Below are 24912 nucleotides of genomic sequence, written 5' to 3'. Positions count from 1 at the left end.
CCCTGTACGGTCATCGCACGTTCACCTCAACTCAACTCCACTCAACTTAACAATTTTATTTTGTAATTAAAGGCCACCGGCCCACAATACATAAACATACAAGTAGTAAGACAGCAGTTTAAGAGGTGAAAGAATTTAAGTAAAAATATTGACGCAGGACGACGGATTACGGACAACGTTCCATCCACCTGTTCTAATAGCTCACCCTGAACATAGTCCATAGTCCAGCGTAGCTATTTATAAAGCCGTTCAGATTTAATTTGTTAGAATTTACAGATGAAATTTCCACCTGTTTCCTATTGGGGTAAATCAAAAAGGAAAAGGATTGCAAAAAGCATGAAACTATTTGTTTGCGTGCTAGTGCGGACACACAATTTAAGTGTAACGTAGACATACATATTCTCATCATAATACAAACACTGTAACTATTACATAACACTAAAGCGTGCTAGTTAGCAAACGTGAATGTAAACGTTAGTGAATATGTTCAATTTATTACATGAGTACCTATGAATAGTAACAAGTTTGTGCTGAAAATGCTCCTGTTATATATTGCCTCATGCATTATCACTATTCTAATATGCTTGTCTCTGTTAAATTACGCTTACGCTAGAATGACGTCACGTTAACGTGCGGTGACGTCAATGGTTTTGTTGCGACCAAAAAAGAGCGCTTCTATATTTTACCTTCTGTTTTAGATTAAGGGTATGTTAGAACCGAAATAATTCATAGCATTATCGTGTTTTAACACTTTTTATACACTCGGGCGGTAATACGTCGTACAAATAATTTCACTTGGGCTGCGCCCTGGTGAAATTAATACGCCCGACGTATAACCGCCCATCTTGCATAAATAGTGTTAAAGTACTCTTTTGCTATAAATCATTTCTTAATTATAACTAGCCCCGGGACCATTTTCGATAATGGCCCTGACGTTAGCGCGGGAAATTAACGTCCGTAAACAGAATTGACGTCATGACGTTTCATGGAGGTAAAACAGCGAATGTTTCAGTTTTAGTTTTATCATCTTGAACGTGTATTTTTCCTGAAATAACTTATTTTCAACCCTAAACAGCTTGTTGATGTTTCTGGTACATGTTCTAAGCCTAGTAAAATAACATGTGGTGTTCCACAAGGGTCAATTCTAGGACCTCTTTTATTTTTAGTTTACGTAAATGATATGTCTGCAGTAGTCAAAAATAAATAACTACTTTATGCTGATGACTCCGCTATCTTGGTATCTGGTAAAATAGGTCAGCCATTGAAAAAGAGCTAACAGAAGATCAGTTAGTCAGTGGTTAATTGATAACAAGCTTTCCCTGCATCTAGGAAAAACAGGGTCAATTTTATTTGGCTCAAAGCCCAGGTTAAGGTCAGATAATAACCTTCATATTAGTTGCAATGGTCAAACTATAAAGTCCACTTCATCTGTCAAGTATTTAGGTGCAACTTTAGACCAGCGTCTTACTGGTGAATACATGGCTAACTCTATTATCAAAAAGGCAAATGCCAGGTTAAAATTTCTGTATAGGAAACAGAAATTTCTTACTGATCATACTAAAAGACTTTTGATTTTAGCTTTGATTCAATGTCATTTTGACTATGCCTGTTCTTTCTGGTTTCACGGCTTATCTCAATTTTGGAAAAACAAGCTACAGGTTACCAAAAATAAATTAATCAGGTTTATACTCAACCTGGAAAATAGGTCCCATATTGTCCAGGAACATTTTATTTCATTAAATTGGTTACCCGTCTGTAAAAGGGTGGAAAAAATAACATTGTGTCATGTTTTCAAAATTAAAAATGGTCAGTCTCCTGACTATATGAGTCAATACTTTGTGGCCCAAGATTCTGTGCATTCATATAGAACAAGGTCTAGCGATTGTGGGTCTTTTATGCTACCAAGGGTGAAAGGCTTTGGTTTGAAGTCTTTTTCCTTTATAGGTTGTAAATTATGGAATATGCTTCCATCTCAAATAAGGAATCTGTCCAGCCTTGCTGTTTTCAAAAGTGCTGTTAAGTATCTTTTTTTTAAATATTAGATTACACATGCAGAATTTTGTCCTATTGTGCCAAACTTTGTACCTAGTCTTTAATTAAGTGCAATTCTTAATTAAATATCTTAAGTCTTTTATAATTTTTTATTAAAATCATGTTTCATGCCTCTCTATGTCAGAACATCACTAACCACTAGGGACCACAATGGAAATAAGGGATTTCTTCCCTTTTTTGTGTTATCCCTGATATTGATTTAATGATATGGTTCATTACATATGCATATTTCATGAATTTTATTATCTTTTTCCTTGCTGATAAATCTTAATATCATATCATGAATGTTGTCATTGTAGCCATATTGTCAATGTCGAAATAAACAAACAAACAAATAAATTATGCTATTAGCAAGAAAGTACAAATATCAAGGTATTTACTTTTATACAGTATATAGCCTCTTATACAAATAATATGGAAACTGAAAAGCTGAAAATTATTATGCCAGTAGGTGCTAGGTACTCATAAAAATAACACACCAAACTTTTTTACTACATTATAGGTAAACATGTAATAAACATGTAAATACATGGGAGAACGCTGCCTTTGAGTGATGGCCCTGGAAGAAGATGTCCAATGTAATATTAGGACGCCTACCAATGTATTGTATAATGCCAACAATGACCCCACACAATCCAGTAAACATGAAGAAAAATATGCAGCAGTATTTTCGTCCAAATCTGAAAGTAGAATGTAGTATATACTTATTGAAAGGCTGACCAGTCAATAGTCAAAAGTATTGCCCGATGTTCCAAGGTTCTAGGGGCAATAACTTCGACAATTGACTGGCAAGCAATGCAACAAGTGTTTTATTTCATGACTTACATAATTAAAATAAATACTGGGGGTTTTTTGTGTTTTTTTTTTAATTTTTAGACTTTTGTAATTTAACAGGAGTTAAATATACACCGGTCATATCGCACAAATATTGACTGACGACTAATATTTGGAGTCTAATAATTAGAATATGTCATTCAGGGTGTGAAAGTTATAAAGTACTGTGACCATGTTATAAGGTCCCATATTATAATCGGCTCCGGCTGGACATTTTGCCCTCGACATGGAATGTTGATTCACGCATTTGTGTCGACCTCTACATGGATTTTCGATCCTGTAGAAATTACCACATTTTTATCCTTACCAACATTTTACATTAACGTTTTCATAATAAACAACTTGAATTTGGGCCACGTGACTATAAATTTTGAAACTATCATGCAGGCTTCAAAAACAAATAAAGCTTACCTATTGACTATATACATGATGGAAAAACTAGCAGGTGCTTCTATTACGTTCATCAGAAACATGTTCAAGTATAAATTTCCCACCAAACTGTTTACACCAAACGTCAAACCATAGTAGGAGTAACTGATTGACATCCTGGAAATAGTACACTTGACAGATCTAATGCCCAAGACATGTCTTTCATTTTTGTATTCATTTTTATTATATACCTATATGCATTCTGTCAAAAATACAGCTTGCATTTCACAAGGAAATACGAACAAGCTGAAACAAAATGCCGTATTGTACCTTCCAAAAATCCCGTATTGTACCTCCCGTATTGTATGTTGCCGGACTACTTTCATTATATATGCATGAGCTGACACAGTTATATAAATAGAGCACACAAAAACATCACTCATTTTATATTAACATCAACAAACATTTAAGATTTCATTCGATTACAAATATACAAACAAAAAGGTGGTATATAATGAAATGGTAATTTCAACAGTAGATAGATCTGGGATTTTGTATTCGGCTCTCGTAAATTTCGCAAGGATGGATCACACTCGGCGCATGTGCGCCTAGTGAGATCTGATCTGGCAAAATCCACTCGAGCCGAATACAGCATCCCAGATCGAGCTACTGTTATAATACAGTATTGTATTACGATTTTTCATTTCAATATAAAGGCAAAATTTTTCAGAATTAAATTACGCATAACGGCACTTAAAACAAAATTCTTTGAAGGAGAATATCTTATTAAACAAAAACTCTTCTTCGTCTCATCAGAAATGGTAATCTTATCGGCATGTATGATGATTCTTTGTTGATGTTCTTGCTAACTAGCAATCTTTTAATTTTTATTTGTATTTCTTTCTTAGTATTTAGGAAGGCGTTCAAAACGGAGTTAGGTTGCCAATAATTAAAGCCAATGGCAGCTTGTCTTTTAAGGCTTGAAACATGTGTTAGTTGAGTCGTATTTAGTTAGAAAGGAAATATAAAATGCAAACCATATAAACAGTAGGCCAGTGGTAGTCTTAACCAGTACTCTTGTTTTGAAGAGATGTAAAGCCGTGTAGCATACCGTCATCTTATCAGAGTCACTCTTAGCTGCTTCTTACATTATCCTACTGGTGTCTGGTTTTGGTTTGCCGTTTAATTTGGCAATCGTGTAAATCACTTTTTCAGCATCATTATAGCGTCCCTTGGTAACAAGCCAACGAGCGCTCTCTTGTACATAACTGAAGTATATATACATCAGCAAAAAGTTTTTTTTTACAAAATTTAATGAACAATCTGGCTTCAATATCCAAGATACGACTAGTTTGTTTCTTTATTTTTTCACATGTTCTTTTATTAGAACACTGACTTCCAGGCACGTAAACTAAAGCTCTGGTGCCTAGTTATAAGGTTCTTAACTGTCATTGTTTATCATAACACATTGAACAATTACTTTTTACTTGATAATTCACACACAATAACGGCCATCAAATCATCAGGAATTGAACATTCAATTGAATAAAAAGAATTAAAATGCTCTGTCAATATTCCTAAACTGCTTTTTAAAAGAAAAATTGGGTTAAAGAAGACAAGCATTTAAATTTTACAAACTGTTTGACACAAGATATTTACCAGTAAGTAAGCAAAAACGGAACACCAATTGTAGCAGTTACCAGATGTAATTTTTTCCAATACTTCAATGCCCAAGCTGCAAGAGCAAATAGACCTGCTTCAAACGCCCAAGCTGGAACTGCCACTATACGAGGACGCCATCTGCTCAGTGCAAACTCAGTAATGGCGTTGTAGTGAACAGTCAGGAAGAACCCTAGACCTATGTATCAAATTTAAACTGTCTTTGAATTAACAAGATCTTTAATTTCGAAGAAATAATTTTTAAAACATCTGAAAAATGTTATCAATGTCGTATATTATGGCATTTTTTTCATGTATTTTCTGCTTTATGTTTTGAATAGTCGCATCAACTTGACCATTTCAGAACATACACCATAAATTTAAAATCCTACATTATTTTCACTAGTAAATTAAAGTGACACCTTGTCTGTTCATTTTAGATGACATGGCTATTGGCAAGAATATCCACGGATTTTCTGTCTTTTCACTAATGAACGCAAAACCCTGTATTCAACTCCCATCAGATACGGAAAACTATTCAATGGTGGGACTACTTGTTTAAGTTGCGGCGTTCCATAAATGAAAATGTTTTCCGTTTTCAAACGAGTTTTCAATCTCATTTTGGCTGATGTAACAGTAGAAATAGATCTAACTTAAAGAATATATTAAACGCCTCTGCAATGATGCACTCAGCTCTCTTGGATTTTGCAAGATCAGATCACACTCGGCGCAAGCACCTTGTGAGTTCCATTCCTGGCAAACTCATCAACCCATAACGGTGTTGTAATGATTAACCATAGCAACCTAATTTGGATTCACTGATCAGCTATTAAACCCCTCAAAACGAAAAATCGGTCCAACGACTTTAACAGCATTTTGTCCTATCACGAAAACAAGTAAATAGCTTTAAAGAGTTCCTCTATCGGGCTTAGTTTATTGTTTTGCACTAAAGAAGTCTTTAAAACATTCGTAAAGGAATTTAGTAGGAATAATGAGAAAAAAACAAACTAAAAATCGACTTTCTGCTCATTTAGTGTATAGATTTCCTTATATCACCTTCGCAGTCAAATAATTCTACAACTACTGCATGTACATGTATAGTAATTGTCTTCGCATTTCTTTGCAATAGAAAATGATACAAAGCCCTTCGTATCTTACCCATGCCAAGAACGAATCTAATTGCCGCATACATTTGCCAATTTACAGAAAAGTATGCTACAACGTTGAACGCAATCAAAATTAAAAGCGACAGAAAAAATGTTGGCTTCCTGCCAAGTAGATCTCCAAGATGACCGGAAATGAAACATCCAACAAGCACGCCGGACATCTGTATTGTGGTGATTAAGGCAGCTATCCATTTGTTGTCACATACTAAGTTCCACTGAAAACATAAGGCTAGGCATTCTAACTAAAAATGCAAACTTCGTGTAGGCTGGATAAATATTTCAGATATCATTCTCTGTAAAAGAGTTATTTGAGTTGAAAAAATGGTAAAATATCTGGAAAATGGATACAACTCCGCTAAAACTGTATTGTAGGCTTAGGTGGCTATGTACATAGTGTCTCATGCAAAGCAGGCACTTTTTACCTCTAGGCTCGAAAAAATCATGCATAATTAGAAGCAATTACGGCAGAGATCATCACTTTGAAAAGAAAAATATGTAAAAATCAAATCATTTAATGCCCTAGGGGAAAGTGTGAAATTTTTGTAGTGAAATTTGTCAACAAACAGACGAGTTTTTATAAATTGTTAAAACCCACAGAATTTCACAAGGTAAAATATGTTGAGAAAGCTATTGCTGGAGAGAGAATGATCTCTTTCTATTGCACTGGTATAACATGGTCAGGATTATGATCACTCAACAATTTCACTCTATAAAATGATTGTTTCCCTTGTGCAAATTACGATACCATTTATTCTAACATTTTGATGAAACACTGCATAGAAGTTTTGTAATAATCAAAGGAGCAATTTTTCTTGAAAAAATGTATAACAAGCATTTATATAAACATAATTTCAACAAAATTGTTCTGTAAATTTCAGAATAAATTTGCTGTATTTCAGGAAAGTTTTGATCCCAGTTTATTATTTTTAAAAGTATCTCGTCAACAACGGTATTCATGTCATCGCTGAATACATATCCATCACATTCCGCTATATTTTCTGGACTGCACACATTATCGAAATTTTCTTCCTGTTTACTCGAACTTCTGCACATGAAATCGGATTGCTGTCCATTGAATGTCATGGCTAGCATACTCCAGGCCGCGATAGACTTTGAGGATTATCCAATTACTGATAGTATCCATTGGAAGCGACCGCACCCGCCTAAATCTCGTATCATATCCTCAAGCAATATATTATACGACATTTTTAAGTCACCTTGGAAAGAGAAAACAATCGTGTTGTACAACTACAAAAACACACAAAAATGCCTTCCAAAATCAACGCAACTTAATTTATGATATTTTAACACAACTCGTTTGACTCATTCAATGCACAGCATCACTCTTCATTATTAAAACTATCGAGCAGCGTACATAATACAAAAAGAAAAACTTTCCACTTCATTTATAATCTTTTAACACAACTCCTTTGACTCATTCAGTGCAGCATCATTTTTTATTGAAATTTTCGAGAAGCGTAATACAAATTCCTAAAATATAGTGAAAAGCAATGTTACAGACAAACTGATAGACTAAGTATTACAACTGGAAATCATCTGTATTAAAAATATGCAACTGTTTAATAAAAGTGTTACCTCTCTGTCTGCACGAGCTGATTAAAGTGATATGTACATGTAGCCCATTCGAATAATTAGAGACTGTGTTATCTATAATATTATACAACACTTCAATTGACAACACAAATCTTAAGTAAACAGCTGTTGAAGTGATTCCGGTAATTCAAGAGATGTTTACCCTCAGTGCTGCTCTTATGAGCTGCACCACTACAAAGCTGAATGAAATTTGACTGTTACGTAAAATATGCGACGTCAGGTAAAAACAAAAACGTCTCATATCTCAGAACACTTTATGTAGCTACAAGATAATGTGACATGCGAGTCCTGGAAATATACCTTCGAATACATAGGAGTATTGATTCAGAAACTATCAAAAGAAAATAACTTAATTCATATTGTCAAAAAATCTCAATGACAGAAGTAAACATCATGGTTATCACGACATGTATAATACGAGAAGCTCGGTAACGTCTTTAATATTGACGTTTGTGTTACCGTTTATTTGTTTGCTCTATATAACATATCATTCCTAATCAAAAGAGCGACATTGATGCTCACCAGAGCACTGATGTTTTTTTCAGCCGATCATGAAAACATATATAACAATACCATTTCTTGAAGAGATGAAAATATCTTATGTCTGGTAATAATTATTACCCATTTTCACTTACGAGGTCAGAAACACACGACTTTCTTGCCTTAAATTTGCATGCACATGTCTTCTGGTCTATAACGATCCTGTTGAACTACTTATCTCTAACCCTGAAACACCGATACTACCTGTACGTAATTCTTCTGTTAACTGTTATTTTATCATTTTGTCTCATTTATTGTCTTCACAGTCGCTACCGGTGATACTATGATGTTCTCCCAGTGACTTCTCCTTACAAACAAACTTGTAGCGCGATGGTACCATCATACGAGTTACGGAGAGCAAAGGTACGACAGTACGACGTAACGACAGTACGTTGTAACAATAGATACAAGAAGTAGGTCACGAATATTCGAAATCGTACTTCCGCCATCGTACCGTCATATCTTAACGGTCCGCTGTCGTACTGGATATTTCATGATATACGAGTATTGTTTATATAAATTATGCTAGAGCAACGAAAAAGTAGTATCACTGCCTGATGCGCTAAACCTAAGAAGCGGCCTGTATTTTGGATTCGTTATCCATTCCAGTTAGGGGACCTGATCAGGCTCCATATATTTTAGCTTACGTCAGTAAATTTCTGGCTGGACTGCGTTATTTTCTGTTGTTTGTATGAGATAACATAACCGATGTGTCTTTTTCGGTTCCATTTTTACCTATGGGCCACTCGTGTTTCGCTAACGTTCGTCCTTTAGTCTTGTTCATTGACACCACGTTTTAATTTCAGTGCATGATAACTTATGGCCAACATTTCTATTATTCTTGGATGGAAAATTCTTCGGACCGAACTGACTTAGCCAAAACATCTTAGTCCGATTTGTCTTAGGTCCATAGCATAGTGATCCTGTTTGAAAGTTTAACATTCCTCTTTCGGGTATGCATTTCTAATTCAAATGAAGGATACTTTCTTCTTTTCCAGTCGGTCCTTGTGTGTGACAAAAAACTGATTTCAGCAACAATAACAACGATACAAATAGGTGGAGTACTTCTACGATGCATTGTTTCAGGACATTTAGCTGATATGAATGGCAGGAAACTGACGTATTTTTCTGGCCATTTTTGCGACGGTTGCTTTCAATCTAGCTGGTTATTTTTCACCATCATGAGTCATTCATGACAGGTCTATGCTGCCTTGCGATTCCTTATTGGTACAGTACAGCTTCACAAATGAATTTGCATCTGCTAAATGGATGCCACCAATAGTCACTACACTGTCTTTGGCAATGGAGACCAGTGTCTTTGCTTTGGTTGCATGAGGATTTCATAAGTGGTAGAATATTCACCTTGCTATTGCTGTTGTAGAAACACCATTTCTATCAACTTGGTGGTAAGTAGCAGTAATCTGTTGACCTTCGAACTAGATAATTCTAAAATTTTCGTTTACATTTTATTTAAAGAACTATTCCTATTTCCGACGTCTAGTAAAGTTGTGTTCCAAAATACGAATCACAAAAATATAAACACGGCAGTCTGATAGATGGCTTTATCCCCCGCCGCTGATACGGATAGTGAAAGGGCTGATAGAATTTAGTGGAAGCATTTAACAGTCGAGTTGTGATCTTGATCTTGAGCTCGCACGGGTGAATTTTGAGTCCTGCACATTGATAATGAAATGAATCATTATACATAGCCAAATAATTGATATTCTTTCTTTTTTCATTTAGCGCATGCCTTTATTCACCATTTGATATAAATTTGTATTTGATTTCATTACACCAGTGAAATGCAATCTGAGTTAACTTAAGTTAAATATACATTACGTGTTGTATTTTAGATTTGCAGTCAGCTATGGGTACTATGGTATAACATTTGGTGTCAAGAGTTTATCAGGAGATTTGTATTTGAACATGTTCCTTATTTATGTGGTGAAAACTCCAGTTATGGTCTTAGCGGCATTTTTAGTTAACTGGCTAGTTTCAAAGTTAATGTTTAAAATAAAACGAATAATATTTTATATATCGCCTTTAAGTTAACTAGAAACTGTTCTTTTTCGCCCACACAAACGATTAAAACTAAATTTATAAAGTTCTTGTTTTCAGAATAGTGCGAGTAAAATAATAATAAAAATGGTCAATATGTTTCCGGGACAACTTTTGTGAGAAAAGCATATCTCCAAATACTGAATGTCATATCTGTAGAATCACTGACCTTCCGTATTCCTCGCATAACCACTGTATGCTGTCACGTGACCCGATGTACGGCAAGAAAAAGGCAAGAGGGTGGACATGGATATTCAGGAAAGGTAGGCGCCTTATTTGTTCATTGATCTCTCTGTGGATATTTCCTTTATGGGCGACTTTTTGTCGTATAACACGGCACTGCCATTTGTCTTTCATCAGCTGTATACCATTACCTCAGACGACGGCTCGATTTTCTAGACTTTGCCCTTGAATGTAACCAAAACAATGGAAAATAAATTTAAGCGAGGATAGACTCAGTTTTTCGATTTTTTTCAGTCCTTTCTTGCGTGATTTCTGCCAGTTTCCTGAAAACAGCAAATTTCTTCAAAAATGTTCGTTTAAAAATTTGCCAAGTGTACGGACAGACGTCGGTCAAAAGTATACGGTAAGAAGGAAATTCAAAGATGGTGTACGGCAAGAAGACAAAAAATGGACAACTTACCAATGCTATTGCACTTCTGTTAAAATGAAGTGTAGGGTGCGGTTGGTAAGCTATGCATGATAGTTTACACCACTGAAATATACCCTACTGTTGTCAGGAAGAACAATTACATATTCTTTCCGTTGTTTCATCACATTAACAGAAACTACGTAAAATCTGGTGTTTGTTGCAGTAACTAGTTAGTACAAAGAACATTTGCTTTGAATCTTCATCAACTGAAACTTTGTAACTAGTTTGAGCATTTCTAGTGAAATCTTTGTTACCGGTTGTTTAAACATAACTTGTAGAATCATTTAACTAGTTTTACTGCTCATGAACAGACTCAGTCAAACCGAGTCTGCAATTTTCACTGTTTGCCATGTTCTCGGTGCTTCCGAGGGATCTACTTTCCAAATTTTAGTATATCAAGTGAAATCTTTTTGACAAGTCAGGGCATTTTTATTGGAATCTTTGTACTGTATCATGGTAGAACACTTCTTCTGTATGATCTATTGAATTTTAAATGACTTAATATCACGTTTATCTACCCTTCAGAACGATTGCTTACGGCGTTCATAGCACAGCCGCTCGAGTCGGTGGGATGGCTGCACCACAAATTGTTTTCTTGGTAAAAGTAAACTCTTAAAATTGAACTAAAAGGGCAATCACCGCTACACAATAAGGCTGTGACATGTCCTGGTAAAAAAAATCTTGCTATCACAGGGTAGCTGTTTTAGAAGATATGTTAGATGTAGATATCAAAGTAGAAGGCAGAGAAAAAAAAGTTGACAATTTTGTAACATCGACTCATTTGTAATGAGACATTCCCAGTGTTTTCAAACCACTGGTTGAATATTAAACACAAAAGTCTGCTGTGAATATTTTTCATTACCAAAAAGAGACATTTATGCACTTATTTTTCTTTATTCATGAAAAGACTGTAATAACAAAATGTGCATTCCAGATACCCAGGAAACATTGTGCAGAGAACCAACAGTGCAGATCAAAAGAAATAACAATGATCTTCGAATTGCCTTACTTTGTAATACTGTTCATTATATCTTTCAATCTATATTCAGTCGTATGTACAAGATTTTTTTTTTCATGTAACAAATACGGACCTTGGGTTCTAAAAGAATGACTCGATAAAATAATAGGATAATATCTGAACTCCCGTCCTCAATGGCATTTTGAAGTTTTAAAATGTACTTGCAAGTTTACTTCTAACAGCTACACAAAACTTATTTTTCAAACGTGATGTCCAGCATTTAAACAAGTATCGCTTTGTATTAACTTTTCCAAATGTTTATTGGCACTGTGAGCATCTGCTGTCATCTCAACGGTGCAACTGGCTTTATTCTGATCAGTTTTGAATGTGTCCTCGAGTATTTTGTCTTTGGTGTCTGGGAACAAGCTGCAAATGAGACTTGAAGCAATCATCATAACAGCGCTGAGGAAGTACATTAGCCCGGGTATATCATCATTCTGAAAATATAGGAGTCTTTATTTTTATTCATGAAGCATACTATTAGTAAATTTTGTGTGATTGTAGGGATAATACACGTTTTTTTTTGTGTATTAACGTCTGCAGAAGCCCGCGAGATTGTTTGTGACCGAGACCGACAAAAAATAAATATCGGGTATTAACAGCACGTGAATTGCCTTGTTTGTACACGATTTATCTCCCGTTAATACATGGGCGGTTCCAGTGAAAAAAAGTAGTTTTTATGCAAGAATGTAAAATGTCTCATCGTACTAGGATTCAGTGTTGTATTTTCTGTTTCTTTAGGATCATGGAGTCCATTCAATATCTATGTAATAGAATTCGGCTTAAGCAGGTGCTAGGGGTCGTGAGGGTTGTTGCAATTTCCATTACCTCTCATGAACAGACTCAGTCAAACCGAATCCGCTATTAGTTTGCTTGTTTGTATTCTATGCTTCCGACAGATCTCCTTGTATGGATGATAAGTGACAGTTTAAGAGTAATACATTTTATCAAACCATCCACGAGAAGGAGGTGATCAGGATATCTTAATTCTCTTTAGACAGAAAAGTGATTTAGGGTAATATGTGTTTAAGGTCCCAAGAATTAGTTGAGTTGATATACTAAAACCGTTCTTTTTACCACTGATACAATTTTGATTGCTTAAACCCGTTCTACTCACAAATAACACAGTTTGGTTAGACAATGATCATTCTACTCATTAATAACACAGTTGGGTAACTCAGAACCGTTCTACTTACAAAGAACACAATTTGGTTAGATCAAAATCATTTTACTTACCAAGAACACCATTTATTAGACGAAACCCTCTCTACTCACCAAGAACACAATTTTGTTAGATCGAAACCGTTCTACTTACAAAGAACACAATTTGGTTAGATCAAAATCATTTTACTTACCAAGAACACCATTTATTAGACGAAACCCTCTCTACTCACTAAGAACACATTTTTGTTAGACGGAAACTGTTCTACTTATCAAGAATATAATTTGTACAAACAGTTCTATCTATCAAGAACACAATTTGATTGGATTTTAACTGTTCCACCTGCCAAGAATACCATTCGTTAGGACTGAAACCATTCTACTTACCAAGAACATTGCTTGGTTACAATAAACCTGTTCTTCCTACCAAGAACACAGTTTAGTTACACTTAGACCGTTCGACTTACCTAGAAAACAACTTTGTTTTACTTAAACCGTGCTGCCTTTAAAGATAATAATTTGGTGCAAAGTGTTTTACCTACCAAGAACGTAATTGGGCTGTATTAAAATCGTTCTACCTACAAAGATTACAATTTTGTTACACTAAAACCGTTCCGCTTGCCAAGAACATAACTTTGTTATAATGTTAAAACTATTCTACCATGAACACAATTTGGTTAGAGAACACAATTTGATTAGAATAATATCGCCCTTTTTATTAGGTTTAACGTTACATCTGCACAATTATAGGTCATATGGCGACTTCTCAGCTTTTTGATAGTGGCGGAAAACCCCACGTCTTTCTCTATGCATTATTTTATCACGGACGTACACCTGGGTAGAACCGTCGACCTTTCGTTAGCCAGCTTGATTGCCTCTCAACAAGCGAAGCGAGGCTCTATTCAACATCGGTGAAGGGCATGAAGTTAGCGACCTTAAGCACTCGGCCACTGAAGCACCTCTTATGGAAGGGAATCGCCGCCACAATTATTGATCAACATTAATGTTGCACCTTGTGAATTTTCAATCCAAATGTTCGACAGTACATACTATAAAATGCATACATACAAACTTTACAAATGTCTGTCCACAAAATTTCAAAACACGGAATTTGTAAATACTGGTGTTCTCAGAAATGGAACGTACATAATGCAGTCGTGCAAGTTTCACAAAGGTCTTACATGTAGAGAATCTGAATGCAAACTTTAAGCGTGCCATACGACCGAAAGTAACAAAATGCAAAATGACAGGGGTCTCCTGTTGTCATGTTTGATAATTTGAATGATAGACATACCTATGCAGGTATGCAGTAATCATCAATGTATATACGTGCAAGTGTGATTAGCATCTACTTAAAATTAAGTTTCTAACTGAAACATGTATTCATTGCAGTACTAGAGCTAATGTGAAAATTACAAGTTTACATAGGTGCATTGTGTGAGTATATGAGTTACAATGTACGTATTTCCAAGGCGTGGATTTCAACAACGTCAAATTACAAGATAAACAGTACATCAGTTACGTTGTACGTATTTCCAAGGCGTCGGTTTCAACAACGTCTCGTTTTATCATGCGTACATCTCTTAAAACTATGCATACTTCGTAAAGTTATAAATATAATTATTTCTTTTCGCTTCGGCCAGGATGCTTGACATAATTATCATTCCTTTGGACCAGGAACCAGCTTTGACGTCACACAAAATAATTAGTCCAAGATAAATTATAGATAAATACAATCCAGCTCTCATTAAAATCTGTGAACATTAAAAAGAGTGCTGTCCCTTGCATAGATATCGGAAATAAAACTTGTTTGTTTGTTTGTTTGTTTGCTTGCTTGTTTGTTTGTTTGTTGGTTGTTTGGTTGGTCGGTTGGTTGGTTGGTTAGTTAGTTTGTTTGTTGGTTGGTTGGTTGGTTCGTTTGTTTTGGTGGAGGGGGTACACTTCCCTGATTTTGAACTACGACTGGTAAACGGGAGCATATAACAGATATTTGTCAGCTCCTTATTACACATTTTCACGCATGTAATGACAGTCCGAACCACATACAACCTTATTTTCGGAAACTGCATAAAAATTATAATCATAACTGCATGGCCCTGTTTATTGAGCCAAAAATGACATTTTGTTAAATACATAAAGTCGTATCTGTTACTTACGACCTATTTTTGATCAGTTTTTGAAGTATCTATTGAAGAAAAAGGCCGTAATTGCATCTTAGAACATTTTAAGATTGTATAATATTATTATAAAATTTTTAATACAACGATTTTATAGTAAATAGTTAGAAGACACGACCTTTTGTTAACGACGACTTTAAAAAGGCGTATAGACATTTTCTCAAATATCAACTCGTATATGACAATCGCAACTGTCAGTCTTTAAAGGCTTTTGCTACGAGGTTAGAATATAAATATGATCTGCATCGGTGCGAAATCTGCAAAATAAAATGTTTAGTTTTTTTCTAAAGCCTTCTCAAAAGTACCATTTTCACCTAAGACTTTTTTATTTCTGGGGAGTCGGTATATAAACTGTTGCTTTTGAAAGAAGCTGCTCTTTTTTGTCCACGTCAGCGACTTATGTATATATACAAGTACATTAGCTAGAGTCTGTGCTATGACGAGTCAAATGAAAAATGTACTAGAAATAATGTAAATGTATATGAAAGAACACACACTCTGTCCTGTTAGTTTAAATGGCCGCCATTCCAGGTTTATCTTGATTTAGTAATCAATTTCAAAACTGTTATACAGGAAACGTCTGTGCCATTTACATTTGTATACACTACGCATTGCAGTACTAAGCATTTTAAAGAATTATAAAATACATTTTAGGATTCTAACAGTCATTTGTAAAGTTTGTTTGTATGCATTTTATAGTATGCTATCGGACATTCGGGATGAAAATTCACCACGTGATGTAGATCAATAATTATGGCGGCGATCTCATTCCTTATCTACTTACCACTAACACATCTTGGTTAGTTTAAAGCCGTTCTACTTACCAAGAACACAATTTGTGGAGCAACCATTCCTCCAATTCTTGCCGATGTATTGTGCAGACCGAATGCAATTATTCTGAAAATGAAATGAATGTTTTAGTATTTATCATTTTTTAATCAACATTCTTCCTTCGAACAAGAAAGTGTTACTTTGCAATTCATATCCCGTCTTACTTTGTGTCGTTTTTTTAAAAGGTTGCAAGTACATCAGTTTTGTTTAAAAAAAAACAATATTATTGTTTTGAGTATGAACCAAAATAGATTAGAAAACTAGACCACAAAAAATGACGCGAACGTATTTAGTAAATGGGATGTAAAGTGAGTATACTGCATATATAAAACTATAATACAACACTAAGAACACAAAACACATTTTTACTAATTATGTAAAATGAAAGAATGCATGTAAACTAAAATTAGAAATATATGGCATTTCTAAAATGTATCACAATATGTTGACATTATAATATCTACCTGACTACAGTTGGATACAGTTCCGTTGTATAAACTATGAGACAATCCGATCCGCAGGCTATCCCCAGTTTGGAAGCCAAAGCAAAGGCGTTTGTAACTACACCACGATGAGGAGTGTCTACATGGTAATAAAAGTATATATTCAATACAAAATATATTTTACAACCGCTTTACAACACATGCGAATGCCAAATGGGTGTGTGTGTGGGGGGGGGGGGGGGGGGGGGGGGGGGGGGCGGGGGGGGGAGGGGGGAGGGAGAGAGTGGGGGGCAATGGTAATATCCGCTTAGGAAAAAATGTCAGGAATAATGCGTTTACTACACCTACTCTCATTAAAATCTCAGTGGTAAAGTACTCATTTACAAAACCAATTTAGGAGCGTCGTAAAGTAGGGGCAAATGGGAGCTTGGAGAAACAACAACAAAACATTTCATCGTATGACATGCTCTTTAAACCTCAATCAGTCGAATATTTGGTAAATAAAAGTAACCACTGATTCCCTTTGATGAGGGAAGTGGGGAATGGGGTAGCGGTGGGGTGAAACTGGTCGTGACCTCATCCATAAAATATCTCCTTCCAATGTTTCTGTCGTCTTGAAAAGAAGAATACATAATATCTTTAAATGCTCAAACAGAAGAATGCTGCGCAACAACAGCAAGAGATCCAGTGGGACTAAGTCACTCGACTGAGATCATTACGTTTGAATTTTGCCTCTGACAAAGACTTGTGAACATCCAGAGGAAGTCGTTGAAAAGATTTTCTATGTTCAGCTCTGGTGACTACTGAAATGGACCAAGTTGATCCAGTTGAACAAGTTTGAAAGAGGCCAATGGACGGACGGATGCTACATTGAAATTGTAAATTCGTAAGAAGATATCGGCTAGACGTTTTCTGTTTTTAGCTCTGGCAGCCGATGAATGGTCAAACCATTTGTACAAACTGGTGAAAGGTCAATTTAAAAATGCTACAGACCAGCGAAGATCCATCAAGTGGTTCATGAGAAGACGTCTTGAAAAGGTTTTCCAAGTTTAGCTTTGGTAGCCCGTAAGAGGGCCAAGTGGAATTACTTGAACAAACTTGAGAGGGATCTACACAAAAATGATACAGACCATTATTGGTGAAAATCCATTGAGTGGTTCATTAGAAAAAGTTGTTTAAATCTTGATTTGTTTTCTTTTCTAAGCCTGATGGTCCCTAGAATAAGCCTATATTGGAATGCAACTCACCTGGTTTGGTTGTCTTATGAGAAGACGTTGTTTAGATTTTTTTTCTTATTTTAGCTCTGATCCAAGCGGTACCGTTTAATTAGATATGAGAATCGGTTATATAATAATATTACAGACCTAGCTTTTGCGAGACCGATTCAGCCGTCCACGAAACTGACTCTTAAAATGCTGTGTATAAATATCTTTTGGTATTTTCAGTTCCGATTTCCACTTAAAGGGACAAAAAGGAACAATTTAAACAAATTTAAGATGGGTCTATAAAAGAATGGTACAGACCAGTTTTTGCGAAGATCCATCAGTTTGTTTAGTTTTGGCTAGTTTTAGTTTTGGCGGCCCCAAAATGAGGGTAAGCGTAACCAAGTGAACAAAATACAGAGGTTTATTCCAGGATACCACAGACAAACTCTGGTGTATTCTGACTAGCTGTTGTTTAACTGAAAATGGTGACTCTGGACTTCGGACGGCAGACTATGGACTAAGGACGGACGATCCACCTGTACTAATAGCTCACCCTGAATATAGTCCATAGTCCAGGGGTGCTAAAACTAAAGCAATTCAGATTTATAGTAGAATTAACAGATGAAATTTGCCAACTGATTTCTATCTAAGTAAATTTTCGCTACTTCAAAACGAGACGTGCTGACGCGGTAATCTTAGCATAATGCGGACCGTTACATAACACAGCAAAATGTGAATGTTAACGTTAGTGAATATGTTCAATGTAAAATTATGACGCCTACCAACGTATTGTATAATGCCAACAACGACCCCGCACAATCCAGTAAACATGAAGAAAAGCATGCAGCAGTACTTTCGTCCAAATCTGAAAGTAGAATGTGGTATATACTTATTGACTGGCTTAAAATTACCAGTCAATAATCATAACTATTTCCCAATGTTCCAAAAATCTATGACCAATAGTTTTGACAACTGACTGTGTTTTATTTTATTACTTATATTATTAAAGTAACTGTTTCTTTTTTCTTTTCTTTTTAATTTTTAGACTGAATATCCAAGTAAGCATGTGTTAATTATAGACCGGTCAAACTACACAAAGTCTTATAATTAAAAATATATCTTTCTGACTGGGTGTGAAAGTTATAAAGTATTGCGACCATGTTATAAGGTCCCATATTATAGTCGGCTCCGGCTGGACATTTTGCCCTCGATATGGAATGTTGATTCACCCATTTGTGGCGACCTCTACACGGATTTTCGATCCTGTACAAATTGCCACATTTCATATCCTTACCAACATTTTACATTAAAGTTTTCAGAATAAACAACTTGTATTTGGGCCACTGTGACTATAATTTTGAAACTAGTATGCAGGCTTCAAGAAAAAATATAACTTTACTATACTTGGGTCCAGTGTTGCTATATTGTCTGGTTCTTTGGGATCGTGTAGTCCACTCAATGTTCACGGGTGATAGAGTTCCGCTAAAGCCGTTGCTGGGTGTGTGTGTGTGGGGGGGGGGGGGGGGGGGGGGGGGGGGCGGGGGCGTGAGGGATGCTGCAATTTCCACAACCTTTCAAGAACAGACTTAATCAAACCGGGTCTACTATTATTTTTTGCTTGGTTGAATTCTGTGCTTCCAAATGATCTTCTTGCAGATCTTATTAACTATCACAACAACATTCTTTAAGTGCCGTGTGGCGGCCGTAAAAAGTCTCCCCGTACTTGGATTCAGTGTTGTTATATTTTCTGGTCCTTTGGGAAAATGGAGTCCACTCAATGTTCACGGGTAATAGAGTCCCGCTTAAGCCGGTGCTAAGGGGCGTGAAGGTGTTGCGGTTTCCACTACTTTTCATGAACAGACTCAATCAAACCGAGTCTGCTATTATTTTGCTTGGTTGCATTCTGTGCTGCCAAACGTCTTACAGATTTAATTACCTATTGACTGTATACATGATGAAGAAATTGGCAGGTGCTTCTATTACGTTCATCAGAAACATGTTCAAGTACAAATTTCCCACCAAACTGTTTACACCAAACGTCAAACCATAGTAGGAGTAATTGACTGACATCCTGGAAGAAATAAGACTTAATGTCCAACATTTACACATTCATTTGTATTATTATTCTTATTTTTCAACGCAAATGCAAGCTTTTAATCATAATTAAAATAAGCATAACGGCATTTGAAACAAAGTTCTTAGTATCTTAGTAAGAGAATACGAGGGTTGATCCAAAAGTAATGTTAATGGAGCCATAAAAATGGGCATTTCCCACCCAAATACCTTGATCTATTTGCAATATGTTTTGAAAAATATCATTAAAAAATGTTGCTCACTCATCGAAATATCGAGATACACAAAAAGCATGATAACAAAGATCGCCGCACGTCACTGACGTTTTTGACGTCAGAAATCGATATGTTTGTCAATAAGCAATAGCATGACTTAGCACTGCATAACAAACTGTAATCCGAGGTTATTGGCTAGGTGCCAATATAGTTTTCACGATTGACTGCTAAAAGACGTAACTACACATCTTTATAATTTCATATGAGTGGGTGTGTTGTTTTGATGTCAATTGGCGATTGTCTTTTTTCGTTGTCTTTGATGTAGATCAAAGAAATTTTATTTTTGTGTGCGGCGAAATACCCTGAACTTTGAAGTTCTGTATTATAGTTAAAATGAAACGACCATAATAAATAACATTTATCGATGTAATCATAATTGAGTTAGGTTATACCTCGATCTAATTTCTATAACAATACAACGATGGGTAAATGCGCAATGGGCGAAGTGATATTACCTCTGGATCAGCCCTCATATCATTGAGCAAAGACCTTACTTCATCCTAAGAAACGGTGATCTTACCGCTATGAGTGAGAGTTCTCTGAACCGACATGTGTGACCGGTAATTGTGGGAGTTCTCCGTCGATGTTTTTGTTTACTGGCTATCTATTGATTTTGATTTTTATTTCCTTCTCCGTTTTAGGAAAGCGTTCGGAACTGATATTTCTGTTTCAGCCAAGTGGCCAATAATTAAAATCAATGGTACCTTTAAAAAGTTCTATTTTTGTAGGTGTTTGGTATGGTGGCATATTTCTGTCACCACTTAACCAGTTAATTTTCACGAAAAGTTTCGCAATACGAATTTGTTTGTTTGTTTTTGGTTTAACGCCGTTTTCCAACAGTATTTCAGTCATGTAACGGTGGGCAGTTAACCTAACCAGTGTTCCTGGATTCTGTACCAGTACTAACCTGCTCTCCGCAAGTAACTGCCAACTTCCCCACATGAATGATCAGAGGTGGAGGACGAATGATTTCAGACACAATGTTTGTTATCAAATCGTCATGGAGAACATACGCCCCGCCCGAGGATCGAACACGCGACCCCGTGATCCGTAGACTAACACTCTCCTTACTGAGCTAAGCGGGCGGGTGGCGGATATGTAAGATAAATATCTAGAAAGTGGAAACTCGAAATATTTCATGAAAACTAGAAAATTATCATATTACAAGGACTTTTTCTTGCTAATGACATAAAATGATATCGCATGATAAATGGATAACTAGATTTTTTTTTTCATGAAACCTGTTATTAACTAGAAAGTTTTAATGTCAGCTGATATTGCAAAACCTGATTTCGTTTAATAATTTAGTGGAAAACTAGATATTTTCACGAAACCAGTCATATAATGTAAAAGTTAAGTAGTAGTTAATTTTCATGATACCACTTATTTAACATGAAAGTATTTACGTTACCAGATATATATAAATAAACTGTTTAATTTGAATGGGCTTTGTGATCATCCTTCCTTGAGCAGTTGGAAGACACACAGAACATCTTGTTTCGCGAAAGTTTTCCCGAAATCGTTTCTTTCATGTATTTATATATAACTCGTAACGTGAAAAGTTTCATGTTAAATAAGTGGTATCATGAAAATTATCTAGATTTCTAATTAACTTTCATCGTAAAAATATCTAGTTTACTTCTTATTCAATGAAATAAGGTTTTCGAATAACAGATAATATGAAAACTTCTAGTTAAGGAGGTAGGTTACCTTGTTACAAGGGTAAATTCAAATTAGTTGAACCGCAGCATCTTTTTGTATTTCGTGTAATATGAAGTTTTAACTGCTAAAATCCCAGTTTTGTTTGTCTCTGTCCCTTCAAGTTCAATTTTTATCCAGGTTTGAAGAACATGACCCTCCAAAGGTATTTCATATTGAAAGAAGAAGGAAAATACGGATATTTAACACTTTTCAGAGTATTTTAGTTTCATTGATATCCGTAGAAGTCAGCATAATCTATAATTTTACTAGTATGCACGTTAGCTTTCTAATATAAGCTTAAAATGTATATGTCGCGGGGCCCGTGTTTCCATGGTAACGCATTTTCTCTCAGTTTTAAACAACTATGTATAAAAATAGGGGTTTTCGACGGCTTCAGTGCCACTCTGTTAATGACCAACATGGAATATTTGGGTAATATTATTAGCAAAATACCAAGCACTATACATGGTACCATATTTTTCTTAAAGTTTAAAGTAACCATGGCAACAGAGATGTTTAAAATGGCTTATATCTTGCTTTTTGTCGTAATTTCTTATAAAATAATATTGAAAAAGATTATCTTTCTAGCTGATGTAGCTTTAAAACATATTATGTCTAACGTAAGTTATATTTTCGTGTTATCTGCATTTATTCAAACAAATTTCTAAGCTTAGAATACTTACAGCAGTACCCCTCGTCTGGCATTTTTCATGGAAAAATCGTTCAGCATGCTACTATTATTCTCATGGATAATGGTGAAATGAAAATAAAAAGCCGAAGCTGTGTTTCTTAAATAGACTAGTGTCAACGCTTTTGAATTTTACATTTAGATACATAGGTCACGGGCTTCGTTTCCATGGTAACATCAATTCAATTCAATAAACCACAATTTTCTACTTAAATTTGAACAATTTTAGATCTTAGTTTTAGTATATAAGTAACAAATTATCAACTGAACCTGTAAAATAGGTATTACAAATCAAACTGCTAGATTTTTTATTTAAAAATGGCCGTAACAAGTAACCTCTCACCCAACTATATTCCAAATAACATTGGTTACCATCATCCATTTTCTTACATTCCGCATAACAATTCAATATAACTACATAAAAGAAGCAAAATATTGATTATTATTCAGAGCAAAAGACTCATAAAAAATATTTCAGCAAATAATGGTTATTTGAAAATAGTTTGAATAAAGAAAATGCACAGAATTACGTACTTTCAAGATAAAAGCTATTAATTTTGCGCGGTAACTGACACGTAACGTCATGACGTCAATGACGTCATTTTAAGGCAACATTGTTTTGAAGCGTTTCTGCGGTAATTTATTCATTATTTCTGCATTATTAAACCATAAAGCGTCAGATCGAAGACAGGTCTATGATTTGTTTTCAGAAGAATGAATATACAAACACATTTAGTTTGTCGTAAACGTCGTCGTAAATCGTCACGCTAGCTTCCGGTTGGACATGCGCACTTACAAATATAAAGGTAACCTACCTCCTTAATATCAAGTTTCGTGAAAAAATCTAGTTACCCACTTATTATGTGGTGTCATTTTATGGCACGAACAAGCAAAAAAATTCTTGCAAAGATATTTTTCTAGTTTTCATGAAAGATTTCAAGTTTCCACTTGTCAGATATTTACCTTACATATCCGCCATTCGTATTTCGAAACTTTTCGTGGAAACTAATTTGTTAAGTGGTGACAGAAATATCCAACCATAGTTCAGAATGTTTTATTAAGAGTCATATTTAATTGTTAAAGTACCATAAGATGCATACCATATGAACAGTAGGCCAGTTGTAGTCTTAACCAGGTCCCTTGTTTTGAAGAGATGTAGAGCCGTGTAATGTACCGTCATCCTATCAGAGTCACTTTTAGCCGCTTCTTCCATTATCCTACCCATGTCTGGCTTTGGTTTTCCATTTAATTTGGCTACCGTGTAAATCACCTTTTCAGCATCATCATAGCGTCCCTTAGTAACAAGCCAACGAACGCTCTCTTGTACAATACTAAAGTTATATACATCAGCAAACATTTTGTTACAAAATGTAATGTGTGAGGTGGGCCGGTGGTCTAGTGGTAACACGCTTGACTGTCAATCCAGAGGTCCGGTGTTCGAATCCCGGTCCCGACACTGGAAATTTCTGAGATGCTCAGAGTGTCTCCCACCTAACAAAGAGGCCTGTACTAGTTCTTCCCAGGAAAGACGGCTTCGCGTGTATCGGTGCTATACATCGGGCACGTTAAAGAACCAGACTGTCTATTCGCAAAGGGCTAGCTAGGCTATGTTAGCCGGACAAGCCTGTATCTAAATAAGGATTTCTCTCTATCTGTTCTGAGGCTTTATTTCACTCTGTCCGTCTGGTCAGATCGCAATGTGTCTGTACTAGAAGAGGATGCATTTCGTGCCCTGTACGGCTGCGTTTGCTATAAATAAAGCGCCTTTGAAAGTGTTTATCACGAAAAGGGCGCTATATAAATCTGGTATAATAATAATAATAATAATAATAATAACAATATAACAGTCTGTTTTCAATATTCCAGATACGACTAATATGGGTTTTTTCACTTTCTTTTATTAGAATATAAGAACATTGACTTCCAAGCACGTGAACTGAAGCTCTGGTGTCTACTTATAAATAAGTTTCTTAACTGTCATTGCTTATCATAACACACTGAACAATTTACCTTACTTTCTACTTGATAATTCACACGCAATAACTGCATCAAATCATCAGGAATTGGACATTCAACTGAATAAAGAAAAATTAAAAGGCTCAACTGTTTTAAAATTGGGTCAAGGGAGACAGCTATTTAAATTGTACGAAATTGTTTCACACAAGATATTTACCAGTAAGTAATCAAAAACGGCACACCAATAGCAGCAATTACCAGATGTAATTTTTTCCAGTCCTTCAATGCCCATGCTGCAAGAGCAAACAGACCTGCTTCAAACGTCCATGCAGGGACGGCAATAATACGAGGTCGCCATCTGCTCAGCGCAAACTCAATCATGACGTTGTAGTGAACTGTCAGGAAGGACCCTATACCTATGTATCAAATTGAAACTATCT

The 24912-nt window shown here is 35.6% G+C and overlaps 1 protein-coding gene across 3 annotated transcripts in view; it reads right to left on the bottom strand.

Moving 5' to 3' along the window:
* Positions 1 to 24912, bottom strand: part of LOC123564933 (solute carrier family 22 member 4-like) — a 143820-nt gene that overhangs the window by 101268 nt on the left and 17640 nt on the right. The window contains exon 9 of one of the 3 annotated variants that reach the window (XM_053537574.1): positions 12034 to 12399. The exons of the other annotated variants lie outside the window; for them this stretch is intronic. Coding sequence (XP_053393549.1) covers positions 12163 to 12399 — 237 coding nt within the window. The 3' untranslated portion in view covers positions 12034 to 12162. Of the gene's footprint in view, positions 1 to 12033; positions 12400 to 24912 lie in introns of those variants that run through there. 3 annotated transcript variants of the gene reach the window in all.

This window comes from Mercenaria mercenaria, chromosome 2 (genome assembly GCF_021730395.1).
Source record: "Mercenaria mercenaria strain notata chromosome 2, MADL_Memer_1, whole genome shotgun sequence".
Lineage (NCBI taxonomy): Eukaryota > Metazoa > Mollusca > Bivalvia > Venerida > Veneridae > Mercenaria > Mercenaria mercenaria.
Note: the sequence above shows the minus strand (reverse complement) of the source record. Positions and strands in the feature narration are given on the sequence as shown.